Raw genomic sequence first — 24,066 nt, forward strand, 5'->3', positions numbered from 1 at the left:
CTCAATTTTCCAGTGTGTTTTGAGAATTTGATTATAAAAGAGAAACCATGTATTCCAAACCTTCTATTTTCTAAAAGTACCATGGGCAAACTACTCCCCCCAAATCAGACTCCATGCTATTTCTTAAGATACCAAGAGGAGATTTCCTATTAGGTGATGAATCAGGCAGAAATAAAACAAAGACAGAAAGCCACCTTTCTACTTGGATAATATCAGTTGGAAAATACTTTTTTTCCCATTTCAGTGCTGGGGTTCAGACTCAGGGCCTCATGCATTGCTAGGCAAGTTCTTTACCACTGAGCTACATTCTTAGCCTGAGTGAATCCTTTTTAAGGGACCCATAAATTTATGACCTTCTATAGCGTAAAAGTCGCATCATTGTAAGCTAATCTAAAGGATTTGGGGTGCTGTATTTGAAGCATGGTGTGAAATTATGTGGCAAAAATAATGTTTTTTCCTCCTGATATTAATTGTCCAAAGTTCCAATAGGCAAGAGTAGATAAAGGGGAGAAATATGTGACAGGTGGAATAAATATGATAAAATTATGTGCAGTGGAGAGATTATTAAAAGGTCACCATTGTGAATATCCAAGTCATGTGATGCTAGTATATCTTTAAAGTCTATTATGTGAGAGTCCAGAGATCAGAATATTTAACAAAATTAGCCTTTGTTTTCTGATTTGCTTCACCTATATTTTCATATTTTTCTAAGATCTGGACAATTCACCAGTCAAAAAAATAAAGGGAATATTTACATTTTGTTTATATTTTATGATATTTTAACATTCATTTAAAATAGTATTAAAGAAATAGAGACTTAAGATCTGATTTCTAGTCCTAATACACTGTTGCATGCATTAGAAAGTGGGACAACATAAAAGGAACCTCCCCACCCCAATCTTTTGAATTTGCTCCCCAATCAGTACAGCAGATCTGCCTGATCACTAGTTAGAGTTGCTTGGCATCACATGAAATATGCCCTGGAGGACACATCAGGTACATGTGGTAAAAAAGTGATTTGATTGACAAGTACTGTTTTCCACATCCACAAGTCACTCAAAATGAGAAAGGGAAGAAAGAAAAACATTGTATATTGGTTATTCAAAATGCACTTTTATTCACTTTTATTCACACAGATGAATTTTTACAGTTGAAATAAAATATCTGATACACAATTTTGAGATTTTTTTTTTAGCAGCACCTGCAACAAGAGATTGTGGAATACCTCAGGATAATGAAGAGATGGCTGAGGCAGGCACAAATAAACCTGAAATTTGTCAATCCACTGAAGACATATGGAATCTGAGGCCCCCTGAAAGTTAGCCAATACATGACAATAAACTAAATAAATATTTTGCATGATGTTTTAATGGACCATTGAAAAACACTATACTTCTAATTAGAAATATATTATTCCAAAAATCTAGTGTTCGTTAAAAAACACCTATTGAAAATATTGCACTGCACATTCTAGGGTACACAGTCGATTTCTAAACCTATAAGCACAGTTCCTGGTACACATAGACTTCAGCCTTTGGTGTTTTAATCTTACCTAAACTATATGCCAGCACCCACTGAGTGTTACTTACCAAAATGCCACTATTTTTGTCACTTAAGTAATTTTGTTAAGATATTGTGTAGTAATTTGGCAGAAAAAAATTGGTATGGCTAAGAAGAAAGGGGCTTCAGTTGACCTGCTGATAAAATTAACAGTTATCTTGGATGAACAGAATGCCTATGAATTAAATACCCATGTAACTTTTTACTCAAATGACCACATGCCACTCTATGAGACAAGTAATTTTGTGAGTTGATGGAAGTCTTTATGAAGGCCTGAGATCTACAAATAGAAACTATTATAAGCAGAGTGCAAGTAGAAAGAGAAGGCCCCAGGTCTCATGCACTTAAAAATACTTAGCATTTAACAGTTCTGACATACAGATTTTCACCCTAACGTGATTGTAGCAAAAGGATCATAGAACTTGGAAACCAGTGTGGCTCGCTATAGGCATAGGCAGGAAAGGAACCAATATTTAAGAGCTGTGGGGTTCCAGTTATGGTTTTGACTTCTGGCATCAAAGTTAATTGGACAATGGGGTCAGGACTAGATCTGAATTGGAAATACTGAATGTGACAGAGTTGAGAAACGGTCTCCTCTTGTCTATGTGGCCAAAAAGTCCCAGAGCTCTTAAAGCACATAAGGTCCCACGTGTAAGGCTGATTCCATATGTGGCTACAATGGAGAGGTCTAGGCTGTATTCCTGTGAAAGTTCCCTAATTTGAGAATCCTAACTGTCCCTTACTACATTGGGTCACAATTATTATCATAGATGTTTTAAAGTACAGATTAAAAATTATGCAGGATGAACAGATCAACCAACAAGAACCAGACTGCATGCTCATCATACAGTACACAATTGGCAGTCATGGTAATAAAAATTATCAAACCATTTTAATTTTTAATATGCTATCTTTAGTCTGTTTGTATCTGAGCTTAAGGATTTTTCCTGCCACAGTGCAAAAGCAAAAGGAAGAGCTACGCAGTTGCTGTTAAAAGCTGATCAAAGAATGGTTTGAGAATTTTTAAAGTCCCTCTCCATAGTCTTAGCTGTTATCTTCAGATAAATCTAACCACAACATGGCACTGACATGGTTTATAAATTCACACAACTTAGAGCTGGAAAATACCTTATGCTAAACATGTAGCCAATACAGAAATTCTTTTTATAGTATTTTAACAGATGATCATCCAGTGAATATTTTCACTGGAAGGGAGTGCACTATTAAGGCAGTCTATTCCACTGTTGGACAACTCTAAATATAAGAAATTCATTCCAACACAACATTAAAATCTGTTCTTTTGTCACTTTCAATGTCCTAGTTTGGCTGGCTGAACATACAGTACAACATACAAGAAATCAGTTCCTTCTTCTCTAGTACATATTTGAATATTGACTCAAACCTAGTGAGAAAAGCCCATTATCTCCCAATCTTTTCTGAAGCCTTCTCCTTAAGTCAGCATGGTGACCAAAGGACCAAAGGACCATCTAAATTATGAGCAGGGAGCACTGCACCCAAAGCCATATACTAAGCAGCACTGCTAAATTGAAAAGAGGTTGTCAGAGAAGCAACATCTCTATGTAGCAACAGTAGACTTACGAAGAAAAGCAGATTAACCATTTATTTGAATGGTGTTTGGAATATTTAAGCATAATCCATTCACTTGTATCCTGTAACTTTGGATAAAAGGATTGCAATTAATTTCCAGTATCATTAGAATATCTCTTATTGAGATGGTATTTTTTTTGAAAAGTTCAGATGGGAGTAGACCATATATAAGGACTTAAAGAAATCAGCATACATCTTATACTTTTTATATTCCTTATCATCATAAACTCTTTATAATTCAAGCTTAGAAATTCTTGTTTGTATTATTATTTTTATCGTAGCATAACTCAGAGATTTTGTTTTTTCCCTTTGGCAGAAATGTCAGAAACTACTTGGCAAGAGTTCGATGGTGACATTTGCTAGTTGATTAATGGAACACTTTAAGGGATAGCTGTAGCTCTTTAACTCCTTCATGCGACTGGGTTCTAGGTTTAAATTGTGATTTGAAAAATATTTAAATCTCTCAGGACTAAAACTCTCTGAAATGTCCTGAGACACACAAGAAGGGAAAATAGCAGAAATCACGCAAAATACACTTGGCTCAATAAAGCTTTTTTTTTAATTGCTCTGTAACTTCAATTTGAAAGGTTCTGACTCCCAATCAGAACCTTCTTCTTACCCTCTTGTGTGTGTGTGTGCACTCTTAGAGGAGCACAGTAATTCTTACACTACTGATTGACCAATTTAGGGCACACTTTTTAGAGGCTCCCTATTTTTAACAGCATGAAGAACCTGCTTTGGAGCCACTGTTCAAGTCAATGGTGTGACCTAACATGCAATGCTCCAACTGTTCTTCTACAGCCAACACTTGCCTGACAGCTTCTTCAAAGGCCACTGTCACATTGGTATCATCTTTGGCACTTGTTTCTAAATAAGGGTAATCCCCATTCTCCATGCACCAGGCTTGTGCCTCCTCAGTAGTTACTTCCCTATCCTCTTTGTCTACCTTGTTACCCAGAACTACAAAGGGGAAGTGCTCAGGGTCCTTCACATCTGCATAGTAGATGAATTCTTTTTGCCAGTTACCAAGGTTTTCGAAGCTCTGCCGGTCATCCACACTGAAGGTCAAGAGGCAGCAGTCTGCTCCCCTGTAGAATGGTGTTCTAAGGCTCTTGAAACGTTCCTGCCCTGCAGTGTCCCAGATCTGGAGGGTTACAAAGCGTCCATCTACCTCCAGATCTCGATTTAAGAACTCTACCCCTATGGTGTGAAAAGCCTGGGAGTCAAACTTATTGGTTACATAACGGTTCATAAGCGAGCTTTTCCCAACTCCACCATCACCCAAGAGAATGACCTTTAAGAGGAGGGATTTCCCACTCATTGTTGCAGCACCAGACAGGGAGGAGTTTGTTACCAAGAGAACCTGAAAATATATGAAAAAGTGGTGAGGAAACAGTTAAGCCTGAAATTGAAATCAATTTTATAGCACATTTCTCTGAATTATGAGGTCTTCTGATTTAGTTTCTCTTGATTTACACTCATTGTTACAGAACAGCAGAAGGAAATACTCTTTTTGCATATGGGGGAAAATAGGTCTTGTTTTTCTGAAGTCTCTTGCCTGTGCCAGGAAAATGGCTGTATGCCATGAGTAAACCAACTAGCAGATGGTCCTATAATTTGGTTCAGTTCTGACCATATTCTAGGGGAGAGAGCCTAGAACAGAAATGCTACTCAAATGTGTGACCATATTAGTTTTCAGTTTGGAGAGTTCCAAATAAGAGACAAATTGTATGAAATTGATTTGGGGTTTGAAATTTGCTCCTCAGGGATGTAAAGATTCATTAAGTATGGAGGAGGGAAAGCTGCACAAACTAAATGTATTTTTGTTTTGTGTTTGTTGTTTTTTTTTGGGGGGTGGGGGTTGGTACCAGGGATTTAACCCAGGGGTGCTTTACCACTGAGCCACTTCCCCAGCCCTTTTTATATTTTATTTTGAGACAGGGTGCTTAGGGCCTTGCTAAGTTGCTGAGGCTGGCTTTAGATTTGTGATCCTCTTGCCTCAGACTCCTAAGCCACAGAGATTACAGGCCTATGCCACCAGGCCTGCCTAAGCTGGATTTTTTTATTTGTAAGTAGAGGTCTGGGTCAGAATTAGAATGAAGCCTGGAATATGGAAGAGAGAAAAATATCAAGTTTTTTCAGGCATTTATCTCACTGTAATTGCATTGATACAGACACATAAGTTGATGACAGTTGACTGATTATCAATACAAAAGATTATTAAGGAAGTAAATCTTGAATAGCTCATTAATGTTTGGATGTAGGTTCTTATTCCACAAAAGCAACATATGAAAACTCATGATGAAATCTAAAGTGGTAATAATTATACAGTACCTTTCTGTTTCCTCTATAACATGTCAACTCATGGACTACTCTAGAGTACATCTTACAATACAAAGATCAAATGTCTATTGAACAAGTACATTTTGCTATATTCCGTTAGGTACTTTTTCAAACTAGGTCCACTGTGGGAACTCAACAATAATGATGTTAATTGAGTGATATTTATGCAAGACACTCAAATGTATGAAAACTAATTACTAGTCAAAGGAGTGCATGCAAAAGAGCTTCTGGAAGCATACAAATTTAAAATGTAATTTTAAAAAGTCAGCAGTCTAAAAAATTATTTTGAAATGTATACTAACTATATATTTTCTAGATATTTATTTTAAGGGATCAAATTTTAAAATATCAAAACTCAGAGTGTACCCCCGTGAAATACCTACCTAGTCAGATTTTTGTCAAAATTTTAATCTTTTTTTCCAGTTGTTGCTTTACTCTTTCTTTTTAGGATTCTAAAAAACAGAATGAGAAATATTATTATTATTATTATTTTTCAAAAAGCATGCATAATAAAATATACATGTCTATATATAAAAACACATTCAAGCTCTTTTGGGTCCTCACTTCCAAAATGACCAAAAACAGAAGGAATAACGTTTGTCAAAAAAAGGTCCCTGGCCATGCACAGCCTATTCACTGCATGAACTGTGCCCACTATGCACCTCAGGACAAGGCCATTAAAAAGTTCCTCATTCAGGATGTGAGGAAAAACGTACACTCATACATTGCTGGTGGGGTTGCAAATTAGTGCAGCCACTCTGGAAAGCAGTGTGGAGATTCCTTAGAAAACTTGGAATGGAACCACCATTTGACTCAGCTATCCCACTCCTTGGCCTATACCCAAAGGACTTAAAATCAGCATACTGCAGAGATACAGCCACATCAATGTACATTGCTGCTCAATTCACCATAGCCAGATTGTGGAACCAACCTAGATGTCCTTCAATTGATGAATGGATAAAGAAACTGTGGCATATATATATACAATGGAATATTACTCCACCATAAAGAATGATAAAATTATGGTATTTGCAGGCAAATGGATGAAATTGGAGAATATCATGCAAAGTCAATCTAAAAAAACTAAAGGACAAATGATCTCGCTGATAAGCGGATGAGGACATATAATGGGGGGTGGGAGGGGTTAGCGTTAGGGTTAGGGTTAGGTTTAGGGTTAAGGTTAAGGAGGGTGGTAAGAATGGAGGAAGGAAGGATGGTATAGAGGGAAAAGGGGTGGGAGGGGTGGGGGGGAAGGGAAAAAAATAACAGAATGAATCAAACAACATTACCCTATGTAAATTTATGATTACACAAATGGTATGCCTTGACTCCATGTACAAACAGAGAAACAACACGTATCCCATTTGTTTACAATTTTAAAAAATCACTGGATAATAGATTAAAAAAAAGTTCCTCATTCAAAATATCATCATAGAGGTTGTAGCCATCGAGGACATTTCTGAAGAGAGTGTTTTTGATGCTTATGTGCATCTTTGTTAAACTGCATTACTGGGTCAGTGTACCATTCACAGCAATATGATTGGGAGTCCATCTTGTGAAGCCTGGAAAGATGGAACACCCCCACCCCGATTTAGACCTGCTGGGGCTGACCCATGACTTCCACCAAAGCCCATGTAAGGTCTTTAAGAAGTGAAGAAAAGCTATCCTCAGGGAAAAAATAAATAAGTAAAATGGGAATTACAGTTAAAAAAGAAAACACATTCAAGTAAGTGGGGGAACCCCAAAGCAATCTCGAGTAACCTACGCAGAACACTTTTCACAAATACACGAGCTCAAACTGATATATATGTTTACCATTAACATAATTTTTTAAAAAAATTTAACTTTTCTTAATTTGAGTGTACTTTATATGATTTAAAAAATGATGTTGTTTTTCTGTTGAATTCTCCATTCAAATAAAAGTAAATCAAAGAGAGTAGCTGATATTTTTAATAGGTGATATTCAGTAAAAAGAAAGTACAGGGGAATCCAAATATTTTGAAAAATTAATTCAGAAATAGAACTCCTTCCCTTTATACCTACCAATATTCCCAGCTCCAGAAAAGTTATTAGTACACTCACCCATCTGCCTCGAGGGTTATTTCTCATTTATTCCTCAAGATTAGAGCAGAAAGTAAAATTATGTTGGTGGGCTTCCTGTTTACAATATATTCTCTTGGCTAATTATTTTATTCATTAATTTAGATCATCATTTTGAACACAGGTGTTAATATTTCACTTGCCTTATTTAATTCAAACATACTTTCATTTAATATTATAGTTCATTATGGTAAGAGTCTTATTGAAGTAACATCAAGAGTACTGGCTCCAAAAGAAAAACAGTTCCTAGATCTGTTGAGTGTTCTCTCTTCCTGAGGGATAAGGAAGCTTTATAAAAGTCTCTTGGTTTAATAATGCCATGTTATTAAAAAATAATCAGGAGTTCATGTAAATAAATAATTATGAATTTAAATATCTCCCAAATTAATAGGCTTATCTTCCTTCTTGATCTGTATCTATATTCTACAGAATTCTCAAGTCTCCTACAACACCTGAATTTTTTTTGTCCTATTTTTATCCGCTTTCAAATAGCTGTTGTTGAAACTAGTTCAAGGAACAAACATTTCTTGTAATGGAGGTGAAACAAATGTCAGCACACTTCTTTATTATTATATTCTTCCTTCCTTTGTTTATTTTGTTTTACTTATTTATTTATTTTTTGTGGCACTGGAGCTTGAACCCAGGTCTTCATGCCCTTGCTTGACACATGTATTCCCCTTGAGCTACACCCCCAGCTCATACTTGTTTATTCTTTATACTGGTCTATAGGATGATTTTACAATGCATAACTCTTGAACTCTCATTTTAAAAAGCAATAGAAGGAAGTACAAACTTGGGTACACACTGATGGCTATTATTAATGTAGCATGTCAAGTGAGTTTCAAGTTCCTAGCAAACAGGTATTCACATCATTAAATGATTCACTAACCCTACTTTCTCAGCTGTGGATAAACTCAATAGATGGTTCAGGGACTAAATGAATATGGAAACCAAATGCTCAGTTCCAGGAATAATGATGAAGTATTAATAACTATCCGAGATAATGCTTCAGTTGTACACTCTCCATTTGGTTATGGGCACACACAACTCTTGGGTACACAGGCTATGTGCCAGGGAAAAATGAGGAAAACCAATGTAATTCAGTATCAAAAGCACTGGGCTGGCAGCCATCAGGATATCAGGGTCTTCCTCACTGTGGCACCATTCATTATTTTATGTACTTAGGCAGGTCATTAAATCTTTCTGTTTCAATATCTTCCTATTATAAAAACAGACCTGGTAATACCTCCCCTATTTAACTCATAGGATTTAGAGGAGAATAACTTGGAAGTCTGTAAACATATGTAAGCATTTCCTGAAAGTGTTGGCTTGAGATTTCTGTTCCCCTGACTCCTCCACCTCCTTTCATTCACTGGTGGGGATCTATGTTTCAGTATCAACCCTTCTCAGAAAGGCTGTGCTATTCAGAGGATTTTTTTTCCTTTCTCTTTCTTCCATATCTAAGAAAACCTTATTTCCCAACGATCTTGCGCATCTACCTATGGCACAGAATCTCAGCACTGGAGGGACATAAAGGATTTTCTGGTCTAACCCTGCTACTGATGTTTGAGGAGACAGTTAAGTGCCTATTGTGTGCTTTGTACCCACAACCTGATGTTTCCAACTCCCATTTGTTCATTAGAAATAGAAATGAATGAAGTTTAGTCTTGTCTCCTCACCTTCGGTCACTACATCCTGTTGACATTTCCTCAAAGTGCCCTTTCTATCATCTTGTATTTTTTAATTTGAGACAGGATCTCTCTATTCTTACTGTTGCTCAGGCTGGCCTCAACTCTTGGGCTCAAGCAATCTTCCTGCCTCAGCCTCCCAGGTATCTGGGAACACGGGCACAAGCCACAGAGCTCAGATACATCCTGAATTTGACCCACATCTCTTCACATCCAATTTATTTTGAGAGCTTCCTGGCTCTTCCACCATTGCCTGCCTCTGGTTTCACTTTACCCAATCTACTTTTTAAAGTTTCATCACTTGAATATCCATGATGAAATCTGAAATGCATAAGTGTTTAAGGCATGGACTTGCCCTCAAGGAGTTTACAAATTAACATATTAACTTATGATCTCACAGTAGGGTAACTACTTTCTGCAAAATTATATGATCTATTTCAAAATAACTAGAAGAGTATGAAAATTCCCAAAACATAGAAATGATTTATGTCTGATTTGATCATTACATATTATATATGCATATCAAATTATCATATTGTACCCCATAAATGTATCCAAATATTATGTCTCAAACAAAAAACTCATTATATACAATTGACATTATATTATTATACTGCCTGATTTTGTTAACAATTTTTTTAATGTATGTCTTTCCTACACAACCAATTTAAAATTCCTGAAGGGAGAGGGGACATGAAGAGGAAAGACAGTGGAATGATTCTGACATAACTCTCCTATGTACATATATGAATACACCACAGTGCATCTCTACATCATGTACAACCACAAGAACAGGATCCTAATTAGAATGAGATGTACTCCATGTTTGTATAAATAAGTATAATTATACTCTATTGTCATGTATAACTAAAAAGAAAAAAAATATTCCTGGATAGTAAGACATCTATTGGTATATATCTTTTTCCCTGTGTGTGGTACAGGGGATTGAGCCCAAGGGTATTCTACCACTGAGCTCACCTCCAGCCCTTTTTATTCTTTATTTTTAGACAGGGTCTCATAAAACTGCCCAGGCTGACCTCGAACTTGCCATTCTTCTCCCTCAGTCTCCTGAGTAGCTAGGATTCTAGGGATGTAACACCATGCTGGCTTGTATACTTCTCTGAAGCCCCTTTAGCATGCACAACACCAGAATTCTTTATAGTTATAATCAATAAGGATTTGTTTATGAATTAACTGATTAGGCATGTGTCCAGAATTAATGTCTCTGAATTAATGTCAAGATACAATAGATCTATAGTTCTGTAAAATGTCCAAATATTATCTTATGAAAGGTGCCTAAAGAGTAGAAGTGATGAAGTTCTCTGGAATTTTCCAGACAGAGTTTAATAGAAATTTCACCTGTCAAAAGTCAATGGAAGTGTTCCAGTTGCCCTCCCCCTATCCTCACATTTTAAAAATTAATAATTATGTCAAAAACTATCTTCATTCCTATTAAAATCATGAGCAGAATAATTACATCCACTTAATGTTTTCAATGGATGCTGTCATCCCCACTATCATTTGTCAATGTTTGAAAATGAATATGATGTCCTTTATTATACTTAAATTAAAAAACAACTTGCATAGTGTAAAAAACCATGAAACAGTTTTCTCCCCCAGAATATGCCATATTTAATCCAAACCTTAAAAGAAGGTAGGAATAAGGAGGCAAAGGACTTTGATAATTACAAATGCATTGAATAGAAAAGTCAAATTCTGTAAGCATTATTTATGGTCCCATATCAGGCTTGGATTTGGACCCAATTTTTTCCCATCCCTGGGGATTTAACTTGGGCCTTGCACATGCTAGGCAAGTCCCCTACCACTGAGCTACACCTTCAGCCCCTGGACCAAAATACTTATTCTGATTTTGATCTTATTCAAAGAAAGATCTGGCTTTGAATTCAAATATTCAAGAGATGCAATTCCCCTTTGCTACCCCTCAAACCGATTAACAAGCACTTTCTAAGGATAGCTTATTCATTTTATTCTCCAATTAGGGTCTCAGTCTTGGACAGTATAGTGAATTAAGAATTCAAAAATCCCCAGCTCTTTGTTCTTCAACACACTAGAAACCTTTTGAATCTGCTGTGCCTGCACCCACACAGGCTATTAAAATTATTGTATTTAGTTGGAGATGCTTGTGAGTGGGGGTGGAGGTGAATCAGGAAGCAATACAATGAAGAGAAAGGTTGAACCTTTGAAAATAGTACGCTTTATTGTGATGACAGAGAGAAGAGAGGCAGACAAGCAAACAGACAATGTCAGTCCAGTTGCAATGGGGTGAAATTGTGCTCAAAATCCGTAGTGCATATTGTTTGGGAGCAACTCTTGAGAGGGATGTGTACTGCAGGGCTGGGAAGGGGACTAGCAACAGGGGATGGCTGGGCAGTGTATGAGAGTGGCATTCATGGAAGTCTGCACAGAGGAAGAGCCGTGGCTGGATCTGGGGGAAAGTCCATCTTGTGGCAACAAACTGATTAGGGCCATTCAACTCACTGTAAAATTCTGGTACAATATTCTGAAATACTGCACTAGAGAACTGGGTATGGCTTTCTTTAATATAATCAACATAAATAAGAAATGATTGGATATTTCAGATTCTTTAACTTAAAAGATGTAGATTGTTATCAATACAACCTGTTATCAATACACAATGCTTGGTGTGTGTGTGTGGGGGGGGTTGTTTCGAAGCAGGAAAGCCGTCTGACGCACTAGATTCATTTTGCAGAGCTAACAAGTTTTCAGCGATATACCTGCTGAGTCCAAATGCCATAGCTAGCTGCCATGCCACTGAAATGCTGTTCCTACATTCAAGCTCACTTCTGTATCTTACATGCAACTCAAAGGGTCCAATGTGGAATTTTATGTCCAGACTTTCACTCTTAGCTCTGGGGTTTATAGCCCCCAGAGCTCATAGGTAGCAATTTGGCACTATCCTTAGGCCACTCCCCCCAACCCCCAGTAGACTGAAGACAAATAGGTAGATAAGATTTTGATAATATTAAAGAAGCTTCCTTGGGAGACCAGGAATGCTGGCAAATGTGCCTCAGGGGTACTGTTAGCATTAGGGACTTAGGAAGTGAGATGCTACACATAGTTCCAACTACCTCGAACCCAGGTCCTCTCACCTCACCCCCAGCTTAGAGCAAAGCCACTGTGGCGCATGCGCACTGAGCCACACCCGCTCCCCACGGAGCCCTGCGCCTCTGCCGGGCTTTGGCAGCCACTCCGGATTACTCAGCAACGCCCCCTCCACCATCAACTACCCCCAACTCCGACCCCAGCAGAGCCTAGACCCTTTTCCCAAGGTGCGGGTGGCCCTGGGGGTCACCTATACGGCCCTTTCTCCCTTTCCCACAGGCCCCCACCTCCTGGCCTCCCGGGTCCGCCAGTCCTAGCCCCTCTTCCTGCCCACGCACAGGCACCTTACCCAACACAATGGGAAGGAGAAAGGAGAGGGCTGCGGGTACCAGGCAGGTCAGTTCTGCGTGCCGCGAGTATGGCTTCTCAGCGACACCGTCACAGCTCCTGCTGCCGCCTTGTCCTCAATGGGGCAGCAAGTGCAGCTTGGACCTCGGTGGCCTGACAGCTGCCGCTCGCTCCCGCCGCTGCCGCCGCGCAGCGTCTCGCGCCCGCGCCCGCCAGGGGAGGGGGCGGGGCCCGCGCCGCCTCCTCGTGCCCCTTTCTTGGCGCTGGGGACCCATTGTGGCCGCCTCTCGCCCTTCCATGTGGAGAGCGCTCCCTGGCTGGCTCGTTGTTCTTTCATGTTCAGTGCCCAACCCTGATCTCCCTCATCCTTCTTCCCCTCCCCTAGACTATTATTAGTAGGCACAATGGGCGTCAAACATTGCTCTCCCATTTGGCTCCTCTGCAACCTGGGTCCTAGGGTCCTCAGGTAGAGCTAGCCACAGCCCCATTTCCTGCAGTTACCCACCAATCTACCACATTTACCAGAACTCCAAATCCTTTCATTTTTGCCAAGGGATAGCACATGCACCCTCTCATTTCAAATAACTCAGGAAAATACACAATCACAACACATCAGTAGTCCTTGGAGGTGGCTACCGCTCATGTAGTTCTCATGGCAGTCCAAAAGAAAGGTCCACCACATCTGTAGCTTAGGCACAGAAAACAGAGGGCCCTTTATCCTTACGGGTGATCATCTAGAGGACCACAAATAGTATTACTTGAGGTTCCTGCAATTTTGGGGGTAGAATTCAATGTTCCAATTGTGCCTAGCTTCTCAGCTAGTTCCTTGTTTCCTGTGTCTCTGGTACCATCAAGTACCTTGTGATTCCTCCCACCCCCTGGAATCAAAGACAAATCTGAGGTCATTCAATTTGCACTCCACCTCTCTGTGAATCAGATTCATCTTTTAAGCTTCCCTGTTGTCTGAAAACCTCTGTCTGTGTGGCATTGTCCTTATTCACCACAGGCCCCAAAAGGCCTTCACACCCGCCTTCTCACCATCTAGACCACTCTTCCTTTACCTCTTCACAAGTCAAACACCATTCAATCAATCCCACCAGGCCCAGCCTAAACATCACTTCTCATCATAACCAGGCTCCATAACCTCAGAATAGAGACAGTGCCTCAATTATTCTCTTATAGCCTCCTGCAGTTTCCTGTACTTTTACTTCATAACAGTTATCATTTATGATGATAAATTTAAAAGTATGATTATTTAGGCGCAGTGGCACACGCCTGTAATCCCATTGGCTCAGGAGGCTGAGGCAGGAGGATCTCCTAGTTCAAAACCAGACTCAGCAATGGCGAGGTGCTAAGCAATTCAGTAAGACTCTGTCTCTAAATAAAATACAAAATATGGCTGGGGATGTGGCTCAGTGACCAAGTTCCCCTGAGTTCAATCTGCAGTACCAAAAAAAAACTGCTTATCATATATCTTATGAGGGACTTATAACCAACATATAAAAAGTTTCTTGCAACTCAAAGATAAAAAGATAACTCAATTTTTAAAAATGAACTAAAGATCTGAATAGACTTTTTTCCCAAAGATGTCCAAATGCACAAAAATATATGAAAAGATGCTCAGCACCTTTATTCATTAGGGAACTGCAAATCAAAACCACAATAAGATACCAATCTATACCTGCTAGAATGGCTACAACCAAAAAACCAGATAATACCAAATGTTGACAATGATGTGGAGAAAATATAGAATATTACCTTCTTATGCCACAGGTAGAAATGTAAAATGCTGTAGCCACTTTGGAAAACACTGGCAATTTCTTAAAAAGTTAAACATAATGTTACCATGTAATCAAGCACTTATGCACCTAAGAGAAATGAAAACTTATATCCACATAAAACTTCTACATGATCATTTATTATAGCATTATTCATGGTAAAGAAAAAGTAGGAAAAATATCAAATGCCCATCAACTGATTAATGGCTAAAAAATTGTGGTATCTCCCTATAAAAGAATATTATTCAGCCATTAAAAGGAACAAAGTTCTGATACATGCTTTAACATATAGGAACCTTTAAAACATTATGCCAAGTTAAAGAAATCAGACACAAAAAACTGCATCTTTTGTGATTGCATTTATATTAAATGCAAACAATAGTCAAACATACAAAAACAGAAATAGATTAATGATTGCTTAGTACTGGAAAGCAATTGGGAATATTGGGTGTTGACAGCTAAAGGGTATGCGTTTTCTTTTTCAGGTGATGAAGATGTTCTAAAATTGATTGTTAAGATGGTTGCATAAATCTGTGGGTGTACTAAAACCTCTTTAATTGTACATTTAAAAGGGTCAACACTATGCTGTATGAATTAATTCTCAATAAAGTTGTACCCAGAAAATTGCAGGGAGGAGAATTGAGATCTGTAAGGGGAAACTATAGACAAATCTATAGAGTAAAAGGAACGTAAACCTTTTTCTAGAGTCCTCATTTAAAGTTAAATTGAACATTGCCTCTATTAAGCTCTTTAATCTGTTAAAAAAAATCACCACCGAAGCAATACATCAACCAATTGCAGTGTCATTCCCTTTCTTGGAGAGTCCTAATTCTGATTTTGACACGAGTTTTAAAAAAACGGTTAAAATAGACAATGAGGAGCCAGGGTTGTGGTTCAGTGGTAGAGCGCTCGCCTAGCACATGTGAGGCACTGGGTTCGATCCTCAGCACCACATAGAAAATAAAATAAAATAAAGCTGTTTAAAAAAAAAGACAATCAGGAGCCTGGCATGGTGGCACATGCCTAACAGCTTGGGAGGCTGAGGCAGGAGGATCACAAGTTCAAAGCTGGCCTCAGCATCTTTGCAAAGTCCTAAGTAACTTAGGGAGACTCTGTCTCTAAAAAAAAAACAAAGAAATGGCTCATAATGTGGCTTAGTGTTAAAGCATCCATGGATTCAATCCACAGTACAAAAAAAAGACAATTAGGGAAATTTGAGCACTGGAACATATATTTTATGATATTAAGTAATTGGTAATTTATTTCAGTTGTGATAAAAGTTTTGTAGGTATGATTTAGAAAGAAAGAATCTTTATCTTTTAGAGATGCATATTGAAATGTTTATGGATTAAGTGATATGATATTTTTGGATTTTCTCAAAATAATCCAAGTGGTGGAAGTGAAATGGTGGAGGTTTAGGTAAAACTAGATCAGACATGAATTGAAGTTGTGTGATGGGTACCTAGGTTCAGATACTACACTCTCCTTTTGCACCTGTTTGAAATTTCCATGATAAAAAAACAAAAAATGAAAAAAAAAGATGATTTCATTCTATTTGCTTCCTTCTATGTTGTTAAAAGCTCCTTGTATTACTGTTTCTGTAGTACCTTGATCCTGTTTTTTCTGGAGAGTGGTTGTGGGACTCCATGTTTCGTAGAATATGATTCTTCATTGTTTAAGTGATTGAAATTTAGACCATGACCATCATGGGTTTGATTAGCATGTATCAGTCTCCCTGAAAGTTTCTGGAACCTACAAAACTAAGTAATACCCCATATCTTTCTCATTCACTGTGGTTCTTCCATTCTTTAAAGTTCTGCCAAATTAGAAAACATTCACCTGATATCTATACAACTTACTATACAGACTCTAGGTTTTGGCAGGTGCATTAGAAATCATCTAATTCAGTGATTCTCAAATCTAGTTGCACATCAAATCACATAAAAAAGTACAGGGTCCACATCCCTGCCCCAGAAATCTCTGCAGTGGGGACTAGGAATCTACATTTTTTATAAGTTCCTTAGGGAATTCTAATAAGATGGACCACTTGCAAGCATTTCGGTACCATGGACTTTTCTTACCTTTTATCTATTGCCAGAATCCTTTCTATAATTCCTTGACTTGTGGTTACTCAGTATCTGTCTGAATAATGACTTTATAATTAGCCCATCCTATCATTTAGGCACTTCGCTTTGCTAGAAAGTTCTTCTTTATGAAATGATGATATCTGAAATTTCTAATTCAACCTAATTTTGGTACTAGTCCTCATCACAGAGCTGGTGGATAGGTTTTGTAGAAGTCTCTCTTAATGTAGGGAAAAATAAAATCAGAAACACAAGTTTCTTCTTTGAGAATGGTGAGTGGCTTCTAAAAATAGGTTGCTTGACAGCAAGATTGAATGTTTAAAGAAAAAATTTGAAAGAAAGTACAATGTTCAGCATCTCTGTGCAAGAAGTTCTTATTCGCTAAGATACTAACAATTTCTCTTTTATAAGATAAGAATTTTTCTAAGCTGAAAGGTTCAATATTTTACTTTGTTTTCATTTTAATAACATTACAGATCTGTTGTCTTATAGTTGTTCCAAATGCTGAAAAACATTTTTCAGATGAATGTGTAAGTCATAATATGATGATTTATATGAAAATTAATGTTTTAAAAATTGTGTCAGCTAATACAAAATACCCAAAGTAAGCTTACTCAACTTTTCTTAAAGCATTGTGTTCAAAGCCTATAAAAGATCAATCTATCTTGACAGTAAAGATAAAGTTTCATCTCCTGATTATCTTAGAAAATGATGTCCTTAAATCATATCAACAAAAGTTTATTTGCTTCAATAATATTCTTGAAAATTTACTTCATTTGCCAATTTAGCTAGATCACAATGGGAAAAAATGCTGTCGTGTCTACTATGGGGACAGGAGCAGAGTGGTAGCAACCTGTACACCATGAACTAGCCAATGCAATCCCTCTTCAACATAACAGATTTACAGATTTCCAGGTTGCTCTCTCCTACCATTTAAGTTTTCTTTTCCCCATTTTCAGCATCTTCAAATCTTTTAATCAGTATTCAGGTGGACCGGGTTTTTAGATAATTTATTCTTCTCTATCAAACACTCACAAGTTAGATACTATTCCTCCAGAAATATGGTACCTAGACATGAAGTCAATATAAATATATTCCAACCATGTTTACAGAATTAACAATCATTTCCAAAAGTGTTACCTATTTTGCTCTCTCATGGTTGTTTTGTTTCATTACTAGCCATTTCTTCCATTAGTTGGGGTCATTTAAAATTATTCTTACTGTGTATTTTAAGATGCTGGCATCCTCTCCTAATTTGGTTTCATTTGCTAATTTAGTTAGTATGTTCCCAATTTCATAATTCAGGTATTGATTCATCCAACTAATAAACACAGGTGGGTGCCTACCCTCTGACTGGCCCTGCTCTAGAACCTGGGAAAATGATGGTAGGCAAACAAAGACATGGTACCTCATGTCAGACATTTCTAATCTAGTGGATAAAAATCTAAGTGCTATGATGTCTATAGGATATCAGCAACATCAATTATTACAGACAATAATCTGGGACAGTTGTTATGTCTTACACTACCACAGGAGTGCTTTTAGAAAAGAAACTTTGTTTAGATGGGAAGTGTTTGTACTGCCCTGTAACTCACTGTAAAATTCAATATTTGCTGAGAAAAACATGTTATCTGCTATCAAGGCAAACATATCTGATCCACTGTCAGTACAATAATCCAAACACAAGCATTCAATGCCTATAGAAGGAAATACTATGGGTAGATTCTACACTGTAGATAAACAGCAAATCTACAGTATATTATTCCACAGACTGGAGGGGATGCTGAGGAATTCATGGTTATTTTCAATTAAATATACAAAGACTGTAGGTTGATATATGACTGAAATGTGTTTCTATAACTGTTTGGAGGAAGCATTTGACATCGTGGAAAGGGCCTGAAACCAGTTGTCAGCATGCCTGTGTCTTGGTACTGACTGACTCTGCCATATAGGATATATGAGAACTCTGCTAAGTCACTTAACCTCTTGGCTACAATTTCTTCATTTATAAAATGAGAGTAATATTACCTATCCTGCCATCATGATCATGTTGCTGGGATAAACTAAAAGAGATAAAGTTCACTTAGTCCTTTGGAAAATGAAAAGCAGCATAGAAATATGTTTCTTACATTTATTAGTCATTGTGTTTTAATTCTAGACAAGTTAGGAAGATGTTTTTCCCTCATACAGTTCCATAGTTCTTTTATAAGGGAACTTTAGGGCATTGATCACCACAATTTGTATATTGCTTTATAGTTTCAAAAGTTATTTGAAAAAATCATGCCCCTCCCCCCCAAAAACCATGACACCACATTACCAAATGAAGATTCAAGTAGAAATAATTATTTTATGATGCACTTTAGTCAAAGATAAATTAAAATTATGAAAGACCTCACCTATTGAAATAGCTCTAATTAAATAATTAGTCATTTTGTATGGAAAGTTCATGTCATGGTCCTGCTAGTATCTCATTTTGTCTACGAACTTCCAATGCATTTGTTAGAAGATTTTCTAAGGCCAACAAACAAAAATATAACATGGGTACTTTTTAAAATAAGAATCAAACATAACATAATATCACAGATTAGGGGAGGATGACAGTATAGTGCTGAAATTACTGAGGATGGATCAGTTCCTGAAAAACCTCAAAGTCTTAAAAAAAATGAAAAGCAGCCAGGTGAGGTAGCACATACCTGAAATCCCAGCAACTCTGAAGACTGAGGAAGGAGGATTGCAAGTTTGAGGCCAGTGTCAACTACTTATCAAGGCCCTAAGAAACTTAGCAGGACCCTGCCTGAAAATAAGAGAAAAAGAGTAAAAAAATGACTGGGGATGTAGCTCAGTGGTAAAGCACCGCCTGGGTTCAAACCCCAGTACAACCCTCCAAGAAACAAACAAACAAAAAAAAACTATAAAAGCTTCGAGGTCTAAAGGGTATATCCAATGGCTTCCCAATATATTCATCTTCCACAATTATATATCTTTAGCACTCTGAGTTATGGGCTCTATGTCCTTCTTGTTCACTTACAAGGTATCAGACAAAAACCAGCATGGAATACCAGGAAATATCATATCTTCAACTTGTGCATTATATTTTATCAGCACCGGTAATGCTAAGTCAGTCTCCTCCCCACTCTCACATTCCACTACTGCTAAAACATCCCGGAGCTAGAATACTAGAACAGGAGATGTAGAATTTTTAAAATGATAGTTATAATCTAATTCAGTAATTCTAAAGTTTTATCAGTGTACGCCTCACCTGGATATTTACCAGAGAAAAGCAACAATTCGAGGCGCATTTACTGAAGCAAATTAGCTGAATCTCCATAAGAATAGGAAGCTTTGTGGCATTTTAACTTATACTATACCCATCCCTTTTCTCACTTTTGTGGTAGACTTGAAACCCAACAGCCTATCATCACAGTGAAAAGTAGCAGACTTGCAGTCACTAGAGGGGTCAGAATGAGGTTGGAACTCAAAACATCATTCCCAGAGAACTGTCATTATGTGACCTGTCTGGCAATTTTATAAAAACCTCCACTCACAGAACTTCTCTTTAACTCATGTTACTCAGAGATTGCTCATAGTTTGTTCATAGCAGAACACTCTTTTCCTCAGGGAATTTGTCTAAAACAATCATTGTCAATTGCTGAACACAGCAGATACTTGTGGCAATAACATTTAGAGAAAACAAGAAATTGACTTAAAACCTTAAAAGGGAAAGCAGAGAAATGTGGTGTTTGCAGGTGGCATTCACCATGTCAATAGACATACAAAAAGCAGTTGACAAAATTTATTGATAAAATACTCAACAGACTAGGAGGGAAAGGTAAATTCCTCAACCTCATAGAACATCTGCAGAAAACCCAAAGATAACATCATACTTAATGGCAAAAGACTGAAAACCTTCCACCTAAGATGAGGAACAAGACACACAGATCCACTCTCATCACTTCTATTTAACCCTGTATTTGAGGTTCTAACCAGAACCATTAGACAATAAAATTAGATAATAGGCATCCATATTGAACAGGAAAAGTAAAACAATACTTATAGATGACATGTTCTTGAATAAAGAAAATCCTAAGGGATTCATTTTAAGATCTTGCGAAGGACCCAAACAAACATTTCTTCAAAGAAGACATAAAAATTGTCAATTACATGAAAAGGTGCTCAACAACATCAGGAAAATTCAAATCAAAACCACTATGAGATATTACCTCATAGTCTCTAGATGATTATTATTAAGAAGACAATATAAATGTTGGCAAGGGTGTGGTGAAAAGGGAACACTTGTGCATCATTATAGAAATCAATATATAGGTTCTTAAAGAAATTAAAGATAAACCTAGCAGTTCTGCTTTGGAATGTATACCCCAAAGAGATGAAATTCCACCAGATGAAGCTATCTGCACTCCCATGTTCACTGAAGCATTTTCATAATGGCTAAGATATGGAATAAACCTGTGTTCATCAATTGATGAATGTGTATATTGTTCAATCATAAAAAAAGGAGATCCTGCCATTTGACACAACACGGATGGACATTAGAAGTGAAATAAGCCAGAAGGAGAAAGAAAAGTATTGCATAATCTCAATTATATGTGGAATCTTTTGAAAAGTTTAAATATACAGAGATAGAGAATAAAATCATGATTATGGGGTGGGGAGAGGAAATAAGATATAGGTCAAAGAATAAAAAGTAGCAAATATGTATGATGAGCAAGTCTAGAGAACTAATGTACAACATAAAGACTGCAGTTAATAAAATCATATTAGAGATTTTTGTTAAATATTTTTTCGCTCTTGCAATGCAAAAATTAACTACATGAAATGATGAATTTGTCGATTTGCTACACTACAGTTGAACCATTTTATTATTTACATATACCCCTAACATGTTGCAAACCTCAAATATATCAATAAAATTCACTTTAAAAATTTAAAACTAAGAAATGACTAGTTTCTTTTAAATTCATGACTTCAGACTCCAAATTTATGCATAACTATGTCTGACAATGTCACAAAGTTTGTCTAAGGGGCTCAATTTATGTTTTCTCCTGGACACTCTTTCAAATGTCTTCTCTCATCAAACATTCCATATCTCCTCCTTCACCTTCCCTCCATTTATTGACCTTGATTCATATTGTATTGCAAAAATGTAAGTCATTACAGAAAACTGCTTCTTCTCACCTCTGAGTCTCCCATCCTTCCTATGCTTTCACCCACACTTGCCCCTAAATTTCCTTTATAACAGCATCCATCCTCTTACCAAGGCTAAATTCTCAACGTGTGCTTTAAGGATTACACCTTTTTATCTATCAAGGAACTTGCTCTTTCACTTATTTATTCTATCTCTCCTTCACATTAATTTCTGTTTCTGTGCTATCACTTTTGTTAACATAAAATTTGTCAAGAAAAAAGTTTGAATCTAGGTCCCACTTCACTCACTGTTCCGATTCTCCATTTCTTTTTACAACAAAACTTTCCAATAAACCTGTATGTAGTTGCTGTCTCAACAAATTCTTCATTTATCCTCAAATCACCCTTTTCTGGCTTCCATTTCCTTCACTCTATGAAGACTGTTCTCATTGAGATCAATAATTACCTCACTACCAAGTTCAGTAATCACTGCTTTCTTTTCACTTATTTGACTCCTCGATAATATTCCTTTCTTCTTGAAGTACTCTATTAGTTTATGTAGTAGTCATCTGGAACTGTCATAATGAATACCAAAGGCTGGTAAAAAACAGAAATATATTTCTGTTGTGAGACTGGAAAATCCAAGATCAAGGCCTGGGAAGGTTTAGATTCTGATGAGGGTTCTTTTCCTGGCCTGCCAGTGGCTTCCTAGTCATCATATCCTCACATGTCAAAAAAAAAGAAAGAGAGAGAAAGATAGAGAAAGAGAGAGAGAGGTCTTTTCTTGTTTTAAAGACACCAGTCATATCAGATTAGGGCTCTACTCTTAGGACTTCATTTAACCTAAATTTACTTCCTAGAACCCTATCTCCAAATACAATCATTTTGGGGACTGGGGGTTTTGTTAGTCACCTTTTTGTTTCTGTAACAAAATGCCTGAAATAACCCACTTCTAAAAAGAGAAGGTTTATTTTGGCTCAAAGTTTTGGAGGTTCCAGTCTGTGAATGAATAAATCCATACTTTTCAGACTGTAGTAAAGCAGCACATCATGGCAGATGTGCATGGTGGAGCAAAGTTGTTTACCTCATAGTGGCCATCAAGCAAAAGAGAGAGGAAGGGGAGGGGCTGGGGTCCCAAATCCCCTTCAAGGGCACACCCCCAATGACTTAACTTCCTTCTAGTAGGCCTGGACTCTTAAAGGTCCCATATCTCCCAATAGCACCATGGGCTGGACAAAACCTTTAACACCTGGGGCCTTTGGGGGACTTTTAAGATCCAAATTATAGAAGAAATTCAATCTATAAATTTGGTGGGGTAGGGCACAATTCTCTCCATCGCAGCTTCTGTGACACTAGTCTCTTCTAGTTTTTGTTCTTAACTCAGCTTATTGTTCTACCTCTGATTGCTCTGCCAACATCTCCTTAAGGCACTCTAAATGTTGGAGTTATTTCACACTTTCAATGAACCCTCTTCATGCACTACATACTCTCTTTAGTAATGGCCATCAGTTCTCAAGAAATCAAGTACCATCCACTGTTAACGATTTTCTAATTTGTGTTTCCAGATGTACATATCCTGCTGTCTACTTGAAATCAGCATCCTAACATCTTACACAAATATTAAACATGTTAAAAATGGAACTGCTGATTTTTTCTTGACCACATTTGCTCCCCATCCACAATCATAACCATTCCAGTTAGTGGCATCAACATCCATCTATAATTTTTCTAGCCAGAAACCTATGAATTATCCTTGTTTCCTTCTTTTGTCATCCCCTTGCCTTACTCCTCCGTGAAACAGATACACCAGCAAATCATACTAATTGCAGTGTCAATATATATATAGAACCCACCTTTGACTTCTGTTGCAAGCATCTTAGTCAGAGCACTGTATCTGTCCCTTGAACTTACTACAACAGCTTCCAATCTGGTCTCTTGGCCCATGCTTGCCTCTTCTAACCAATTCACCACATATTAGAGTGATTTAAAATTTATTTAGTGCATTGTAATTTTACATAATAGTTGGGTTCATTTTTATATATTCATAAATGGATATAACATAGTTTTCTCCTTTTCATTCCCAAGAAATATTCCCTTCCTTCCTCTCCTTCCTCCTCCTGATCTCTTCCTCTCCTCTACTTCCTCTATTCCCTTTCTCTTGGTCTTCCTTTTATTTATTTATTTATTTATTTAAATTGGTACATTATACACACACATATTTATTGTTGAAATGCATCATGATATATCAATATATGTGCATGACATAATTTGGTTAACTTTATTCCCTTGTTCTTCCATTTGACTCTTCTATTCTCTCACCCCAGATTCCCT

General features: G+C 37.3%; 1 protein-coding gene and 1 pseudogene across 1 annotated transcript; one reads left to right on the forward strand and one right to left on the reverse strand.

The window, feature by feature from the left end:
• Window positions 1-1,100: 1,100 nt before the first annotated feature.
• Window positions 1,101-12,999, reverse strand: Rab9b (RAB9B, member RAS oncogene family). The gene is made up of 3 exons (XM_047535965.1): window positions 12,733-12,999; window positions 5,895-5,963; window positions 1,101-4,531 (listed from the first exon to the last, which is right to left on the reverse strand). Exon 3 carries the CDS (start codon window positions 4,487-4,489, stop codon window positions 3,884-3,886), a length of 606 nt encoding a protein of 201 aa, XP_047391921.1. The 5' UTR covers window positions 4,490-4,531; window positions 5,895-5,963; window positions 12,733-12,999; the 3' UTR covers window positions 1,101-3,883.
• Window positions 6,083-7,149, forward strand: LOC124971586 (40S ribosomal protein S26-like; annotated as a pseudogene).
• Window positions 13,000-24,066: the final 11,067 nt, after the last annotated feature.

This window comes from Sciurus carolinensis, chromosome X (assembly GCF_902686445.1).
Source record: "Sciurus carolinensis chromosome X, mSciCar1.2, whole genome shotgun sequence".
NCBI lineage: Eukaryota > Metazoa > Chordata > Mammalia > Rodentia > Sciuridae > Sciurus > Sciurus carolinensis.